Source organism: Humulus lupulus, chromosome 2 (assembly GCF_963169125.1).
Source record: "Humulus lupulus chromosome 2, drHumLupu1.1, whole genome shotgun sequence".
Classification (NCBI taxonomy): Eukaryota; Viridiplantae; Streptophyta; class Magnoliopsida; order Rosales; family Cannabaceae; genus Humulus; species Humulus lupulus.
In genome coordinates, this window is record NC_084794.1 from 10,699,990 (window position 1) to 10,709,192 (window position 9,203).

Genomic DNA, 9,203 nt, shown 5'->3' on the forward strand with positions numbered 1-9,203 from the left:
TTCTAATAAGAAACAGGGCCACAGGCATGTAAATACAACCTTATAATAACATAACTCACATAATCATGCATATAATCACATGATAACACATTAAACCAATTATTGCCCTGACCCCCTAATCCAGGTACTAAGCCATATTAAGAAATTTTGGACGTTACATCAAATCTGATTTTACCCAAATAATTAAATAAAAAAATTAAAACTCAGATCTATTTGAGCAAGGCAAGGTGAAGATGTTCGTGTTCTTTGTTTCAGTTCAAAACTCATATCTTATTCTTCTTCTCCGTTCTTCTTTTCAATAACACCAATTCTTCTTCCTTTGCTTTTCAAAATCCAAATCATAAAACACCAAAAATAATCTTCAAAACCAATGAAATCTCATCATATTCATAAACCAAATGAGATTCGAAAACTCGGATGCAACAACAATCTGTTCAACCAAAAGAAAAAGAAAAAAAATATTTTGAACACTCACATACTCAGATTTTCTAGCCTCTAGCTTCGACCACTAAGAGCGAAACCCAAATTCACCATTACGCAACCTCCTCCTCCCCGTCACCTTGCCCTTCGCCCAGCCCAACCTTCTCCCCGTTGTCACCGAGAGAAGCTCCACCTCAAGCTCTGCCTGAAGCTCCACCCCTGTGAGATCGTCGCCAAGAGAAGCTCCACCTGGAGCTCCACCCAAGTGAGATCGTCATCGAGAAGCTCCGCCTGAAGCTCTGCCCCAAGCTTTATTACACGTTGTTGGGTTTCATAGTAACTAGTAACTGATTAATTTTTAAGTGGTTACTATCATATTAGTAAGTAGTTACTATTATAATACTGATTTATTGCTTAGTTACCGTCGTGTTTCTAGTTTTTGCTAGTTACTAAATGTAGCTATGACTTACTAGTTGAAATGTGACTTAAGCTCCTACATATTTATTTAGCATTTGATTTCTATTTTATACCATAGTAAGAACACTGAATCTGTAAATTATACGAAGAAAAACAAAGTAAGTGCAATAAAATATTCAAAAGCTACTTATTTATCATTGGGCAAAATTGAACTAAAGATTTACACATTTCATCTTTGAGAGCCTATAATGAATACTTAACTTCAATATTATAAGGTAGAAATGTACAATTTTGAGACTTTGATACAAAAATCTAAAGATACACAAATTTGTCTCTAATTGTAAACTAAGCCATATTTGAGGGGCCTACAAGTGCTCTACCATATGCCGCGGGAAGTGACAAGAATTTCTTTGCTTTTCCTACATAAGCACGCTTTGTAAAGTTATCATAGTCATTGGCTTCAATGGCATCCAATATCTGTCGATATAGCAACAAAGATGCCCACACTGGCCATCTACTGGCTGCGCTGAGGTCTGCCACACCCTTCTCCGCCTGGTCGAAGAACATTCTAGCTCGCTTTATCTGTCCCTTCATGAAACTCCTCCATTTGTCGGTTACTTTCCCACGAAAGATGTCCTCGTCTGAAAGACCAGCGCGTGCAAGTTCATCTTGTGGAAGATACACTCTGCCTCTCCTAGCACTGGCACCATCAACTCAGCAATGTAAGTTCATCAACATTGTTACTCGAATCAGAAATAGTAATTATATGGAAAGAGATGATGTGATCAGTCAAACTTCAATATGATGCTAAAACAAAAACAAAAAAGATTCAGTAGTGTCAAGTAAAGAGTAAAAAAAGGTGTAACAAGCATCTTACTCTTCCCCAACATCTCTGAGTATGTTAGTGAGCTGATTAGCTATCCCAAGAGCCAATGCAGCATTGTAAACGCTCTCAGTTGAAGCCTTTGACTCCGGTGCTATCCCCATCACCGGAACACTCATAAGTCCCACAGTCCCAGCAACATAGTAGCAGTAAAGGTATAGTTCATCGAAATTCATGTATCTTGATTTTCTCAAGTCTAACCTCATTCCTTCTATCATGTCTCTAAAGGGCTGTACAAAGATAATATCTGTTAAGTAATCTGTTTCCACTTCTAGTAAGAGACATTCTCACAAGCTAAAATGCAAGCAAATAATGTGTCTATCTATACCTGTATATCGACAGGGAACTTCGAGACTGTATGAGAAAGAGCAGCATCATACATATCGAACGGGCGACCCTCGTAAAGATCAGTCAATCTTTTTTCCCATCTGTCAAGAGCCTTTGGTGTGATGTGCGAAGCATTAGGCCCGTCAACGAGCTCATCAGTCCTTCTGCACCACACTGTAGGGAGAAGAGAATACACTTTTCAATTACAATTTGAAAATAATTGGGAGTAAAGACTCAATAGCAGCAGCCACTTGAGATGGTACATCATGTAAGCAGGACAAAAGAAATGGGGTTCTGGATCTGTAATAAGCCTAAATAGTGTAAGGAACAAGGCCAATATCAAACTCAATAACGCCCAAACCTAAGGTGCATTGCTTTTTTCTGCATATGATAAAGTACTTAGCTTCATAAAAAGCATAGTTAGTGATTGTGTTATTGTAACAAAGAATATATTTAAGGTCTTTTACCACATAACTAGGCTGGACTCTAGGATAAAGCACAGACAGACACCATTCAGAAATGCTAGGGTGATATTAAAAGACTTAGATAACAAAACTAATAGACAAAGTTTGTGGACCACAAACCTGACAAATTAAGCCAAGAGGTAGTAAAATGCAAGCAATTCAGCTATAAATGAATGAATAGTCATACGAACCATAAATTGCCCAAACAGCTTTCCTCCGTTCTGGTGTCATGAGTAAAGTGCCTGAAAATTAAGGAGAAAAAATAAGCTCAATTAGAATTTGCTAATAACATTTCTCACCATTCCAAATATTCTCAACTAAAACAAAATTCTCTATGGGAAAAACCAAAATATCATACAACAAGAAAGATTAAAGGTTGTATTTTTTATTCATTTTTTTTAAAGCATTGGAATAAACAAATACATAAAGTAACCATAATGGGAGACTACTTTTTAACCTTAAGGAACTAGAAAACAAAACCAAAAAAATAATCAAAGAAAACAAACCTTTTATCATAAAATAAACAAGGATAATATGGAAACAAATCAGAACCAATCAAACACAAGCAGAAAGAGAAAAGAAATGAAAAAGTACCCAGATAAAAAGTCTTGGCATACTCAGCACAGACTTCACCACAGCGGTCATAAGCTTCGTTCAAGAGATCCCAATTGGTGGTTCCGTCAGTTTTAATGGGCAGATTCAAGTCCAGAGATTTCTCTTCGGGCTTCCTACGTTCTCTAACCAGAGCCGCTTGTTTCAGCACCACTTCATACACTTTCTCTTCTGAAGATCTTGCTGGGTGTGCAATAGTCCCCGATAACGCTAAAGACCCACTTGAGAAACTCAGCTTAGAGCACATTTTGGGCCTCTTCGGTCCACCATTTTTGGGTGCAAGGCTAACCAGAGAGTTACCGTTCTCTTTAAGACAAACCTGTACCCAAAGAACAGCAGCCATTTTTGAAGAACACAGAAAACGTGTTCTCTTTTTTCACCAATAACTTCTTCTTTTTCCAATCCTTTTCCTTCTTCTTGAACTCGAATTCCCAGTTCAGAAAAAGGCCTTTTGGAGCCTTTCAATGGCTCCTTGAGAGGAAAAAGGAAAAAGCGTTCTGTGATTTGGCAAAAACGAGTGAACACAACTTTTTTTTCTCTCTATTTTTTGGTTTATTGCAAATTTACTGAGCTTTATAGAGAAAAGGATAACAGCTGACTCTGACTCGGAAAAATATGTGGACAAGGACTCATAAATTTAATTTAAGGATTTAAAATGTTAAAATCAATATTAAAAAATTGACTTAAAAACAAAAAATAGTAATTGAAAAGTTTAAATCTGACTTGATGACTCAGCATCACATTAGTTATAATCTTAGTTAATAGTAGTAAAGTGAAGATTTTTCATGTACAAGAACAGAAGGACTTAGCTTATAAATTGAGTTTAGAGTTAGAATTAGTCATAATAAAGCAATTATTATGAAAAGTTAAGAGTGTAATTTAAAATGATTAAGAGTTAAGAGCGTAGTTTGGTCTGAAAAAAATAAAAAAGTAAGGAAATTATTGAGTGGAGGAAAATGAGAGTAGTCGCGAGATTCAATTAACAATTACAGCCACACGGGACTGACGGCCAACCCAACCCAAAAACCTTTTATTTTATATGGTGTTCAATTTTTTTTTTAACTTGTAAATATATATAGAGCACAAATTTTATGGTGCACACTTTTTTTTATATACACCATCACGTGAAATTGTACATTTATATACACGTGTATAAATTATTATTTCAATTTTTTTTTACAAGATGGTAAAAATTGTAATCATCCACGTTAAATTTCTTGTAAATTTCAATAATTTTGAATGTGGAAATAAGATTTCAAACTTTTAATAACGATATGTCATGAGCATAAATATTATTTTAGATTTTAATTTTAATACTTTAAATTATTTAAATATTTTTTAAAATTTGTAAAATGTTGGTAGTGATTATTGTGAATATTATCATGTAAAAAAAATTGAGTTTACCTATTTAAAAATGTATAATTAACTGCAGTAGTTCACAAAAGTGTATTTCATTATTTCATGCATTTGATGAAGTGTGAACTCCAATTTACATGGTTTTTTTTTTCTAAGGTTATTCTACTTTTTTATTAAAAAAAAGGGTTAGTATATTTTAGTTTGCTAATACTAAAATACTATCTTGTAGGTTTGGTTACGGAACTAAAGGAGTAAAGTTGGTCACGTTGCCTTAAGGCTAGATTGGTTCAACATTCAAAAATAATATATTTAGATTGTTAATTGATTTGAAAATTCTCATTTTAAAAATAATATTTTATTTTTTAAAATTTTAATTAGTTAGTGATTTTACATTTAAAAATGATGGAGGACCTTCTAAAAGTTAAGGAAATTGTAGGAAAAGATAAAAAATCATTTTCAATTTTTATGTGTAAAAGTTGATTCATTTTCCAAAACTTATTTTGAATTTGCTTTTAAAATAACCTACCAATCAAGGATTATATGGGCCCTTCATACTTTAAGTATTAAAAAACATAAGATTTTTCAATATAAGAAATTTGATAACAAAAATAAATATAAGAATTTTTTAAGAACATTTTTATATAATCTATGTTTTGTTTATTTAATTTGAGTGGGAAGATTTGTCAATCCTTTTAACCATAAATTTGGAGAATATGAAATGAATATATTTGCCAAATTCGCTGGTCTAAGGTTGCATAGTAACGTATTTGAAATTTAAGGCACATGCGACTGGTAGTGATGTGATCTTTTGTTATAATAATAATTGACTCGCATATTTTATATATAACTTATGCACATATTAATAAAACAGAATTATTACAAGAGCATCTCCAACCATCAAACTTATTTTTGATGTGGAATCAACACAAAAATAATCAAATTTTAGCACTATTTTTTTTTCCTCATTTCAACATCAATACTAAAATTTACATCAAAAAAGTATATTCTATATTATTTTATCTTAAATATAAAATAATATACATAAATATCTATTATAAAATACTAATATAAAAAGCAAAAAAATAATATATAAAAAACAACAACAAAAATTGTCATTACTATAATATCCACCATATTTGATAGGACGCTGTAACTTAACAACAAAATGGTAAGACAAATGCAGTTTGGTTGGAATGTAATATGATGTGAAATTATGACCATTTTGTAGTCCATTGGACTTGTACTTAGGCTAAGTCCAACCATAAAATGCATTTTGGTATTGAACCAACATCAAAATAGTATAATTTTAAGATCATATTTTTTTTATTCTAACCACAACACTAAATTTTACACTAAAAAAATATATTCTATATTATTTTATCTTATATATAAAATAACATACATATATACTTATTATTAAATACTAATATAAAAAAAGTAAAAAAAAATTGATATTGCTACAATAATCTATTATCTGGTGAGATACTGTAGCTTAACAGCATAATAATAGGACAAATACAATTCAGTTGGATGATATTAACACACATCATACGGTCCCATTGTAATTGCCCTTAGCCCATAACATGATGCATAAGTCTCACTTTTTTTTATGTAAAAAATTTTGTCAATATAATTATGTATGTAATTTATGAGTAAAAAAATGTGTCTAGACCGCTCTTATTTTATATAAATATATACATGTCTTTTATATTAAATTGCGACCAACACATTGAATTAAACGAATGATATATACCAATTATTGAGTTGGAATATGAAAAATAGAGAAAAATATACTTTATGGTCCTAAATAATGGATTGTAATAATAATAAAAAATTTTGAAAAATGACTCATTTTTGGAATACCTTATATTGAATGATATATATTTTTTCATATATAATTTTTATCTTATACATTTTTCGCTTTTTTATATTATTGTTTAAAATATTTATATTACATTCAATACAAATATTTTTTCTAAATGTTTTATTATTAATATCTCATTTTTCACTTCTAATTATTAACTTTACGAAATAGAATCATTTTTTAATGAAATTTGCATTAATTCAACGTGTTTAAAGTTTATTTTCTTTTGAGTTTTATTAATTTATGAAAAAACTATGAGGTACCATGGTGTCCAATTTAGAGTAGTTTAATATTAGGTCTCCCCTTCGTTTGTAATTTTTTTTTTATCTTTCTATACTATTTTGAATCATCACATTTAAAATTTCATTAAGAGAGTTATTGATGTTTTAACATAACTATTTAAGTGATTTTTTAGAGCCTATTAGAGAGGTCTTGATAGACTAGACTTGGGAGATCACATAGGAGACAAATAGAACATGGTGAACAAGTTTTTGGGAGAGAAAAATACCATAAAAAAGTTAATCTTTAATGATTAAAGATAAATCTACAATCATATCTTCATTTCTTTCCTCCACTTCTTCTTTCCTCTTTTATTGCATTCCATGTTGATGTTTTTCATAATGATGATGAACTAGATTACTTTTTGGGTAAATATCACTTAGGGTCCTAAATTTTGTCAGTTTTATCACTTAGGTCCCTAACTTATATTTTGTAGTAATTAGATCCCAATCTTTACTTTTTGGCTCACTTAGGTCCCAGAGTTATATTTTATAAAACAAATCCTAATTTATAAGGGTTAAAATATAATTTTAACAAAAAAATCTACTTTTTTTCTTCAGACCTTTCTTTATTTCTAATTATTATAAATTATATTATTTTTTGTAATTGACTTAAATATTCTTATATAATATATTAAGAAATAATAATAAAACATATTTTCTATTATACCTCTAAAATTTATAATATATCAATTATATATTAATTAGTTTATCATTTTTAATAAAAAAAATTACATGCTTTAAATTTTAGAAGCATGAAATTCATTAAAGACGCTTCTATCTATAACATCATTTTTTCTCACTAAATACATATATAAATTTCTCATAAATTGTTAAAAACTATTTCCACACATATAAAAAAAATAAGCAATAAATTATAAAGGTGGAAAGAATTTTTAACAATTTATGAGAAAAGATTAAGATATAGATAGAGGCCCCTTAATAAATTTAATGTTTGTAAAATTTAATGTATATAGATGTTTGTATTAAAAATAGTAAACTAATTAATATATTAAATATTTTAGATGTATGATAGAAAATATTTTTTTTTATATTTCAAAAGAATATTTAGGTCATTACAATAAAATAAAATATAATATTTGGTAATAAAGAAGGGTTTATTGACAAAAAAAATAGGTGTTTTTTTTAAATCTTATTTTACCCTTTTAAATTAGGATTTATTTAATAAAATATAAATTTGGAGACCTATGTGAGTCATAAAACAAATTTTTGGATCTAATTACTATAAAATAAAAATTGGGACCTAAATAATACAATTGGTAAAGTATGAGACTCCCATTGTTATTTACCATTACTCTTTCTAGGGATATACTGGAATCCTATATTTATAAAAGATGTATTTGCGGCATAAATATTCAATGTTTTACACTTGTTACAAATAAATACCCAATATTTTATTTTTACAGCAAAAATACTCAATATTCAATATATGTTGAAGATAAATATCTAATCTTTTTTTTGCGGCAAAAATACTCAAAGTTGCTAAAACATTTATTTTATCAGTACCTCATCTGTTGAAGTTGTTAGCTGTTGACTCACCATATATGTATCACTCCATAATTTGAGTATTTTTATTATCAAAATATGAATTTTTTAAGTCTGAATTGATTTAAAATGTCTATTTAATTCTTTTTTTTTAATTTAAAATATTTTTTTTAAATATTATGAAATTGATCGATTATAGAGAGATAAATGTCTGTTTAGTTAACATGTTTAACAATTCTAACAGATGAAGTACTTATAAAAGTAATGTTTTAGCAACTATAAGTATTTTTGCCACAAAGAAAAAATATTACATATTTATCTTTAACATATATTAAATACTAGGTATTTAAGTGGAACAAATGTGAAACATTAGATATGGATAACGCAAATACCACTTTATAAAATTATAAATATATGTATTTTAATATTCATTTTGGTATTTTGAGAATACCAACGTTTTAATTTATTAGATAAAAGGTTTGACAAGAAACAATTGATATGATATCACAAGAATCGTGTTCAACTATGAAATGTGGATTGATGTTTTATTAAAAACAAAAAATCTTTAAAATATTCATGACAAGTGGCTTTCCATTTTCTCAAATTTACAACTACTTTTGATTTTTGAATGATGTGGTTCTAATTCTTTTGAAAATGAAAACTATAAAAATTTATGAATTTCAATCATGATTCTCAACTTAATACATGTGAAAACGTGTTTTATCAAACATGATTTGTTTGTCTTGTTTATCTATTCTTTCTAACTTAATATAAAATTTATGTGTATTAGTTATTATTTAAGCAGGCAAATGATATGTTTTCATTATTTTTATATGTTAAAATTTAGTTTTGAAGTTGGATTGAATTCTTACATCTTTTTTATATAAAAAACGTGTATGTAGATAACATCTTTTTTTTGTTTTAAATGTGTTTTTTTTTTTGGTTAATTTTAAAGAAATATTCTAAATATTTAATGAAATATATATTTAAAACTAACCTAGAAATAGATATTTATCAGTTATATTAACATAAATTTAAATATTATAAAATATCATTATTATAATAATATTTAATAT

At 28.4% G+C, this 9,203-nt stretch overlaps 1 protein-coding gene across 1 annotated transcript; it reads right to left on the bottom strand.

Annotated features, from left to right (window-relative positions):
- Window positions 1-1,000: 1,000 nt before the first annotated feature.
- Window positions 1,001-3,671, bottom strand: LOC133817259 (phytoene synthase 2, chloroplastic-like). The gene is made up of 5 exons (XM_062249724.1): window positions 3,106-3,671; window positions 2,703-2,753; window positions 2,049-2,221; window positions 1,715-1,950; window positions 1,001-1,537 (listed from the first exon to the last, which is right to left on the bottom strand). The coding sequence occupies exons 1-5, from the start codon at window positions 3,464-3,466 to the stop codon at window positions 1,183-1,185; spliced, it is 1,176 nt and encodes a 391-aa protein (XP_062105708.1). The 5' UTR covers window positions 3,467-3,671; the 3' UTR covers window positions 1,001-1,182.
- Between the last annotated feature and the right edge of the window lie 5,532 nt (window positions 3,672-9,203).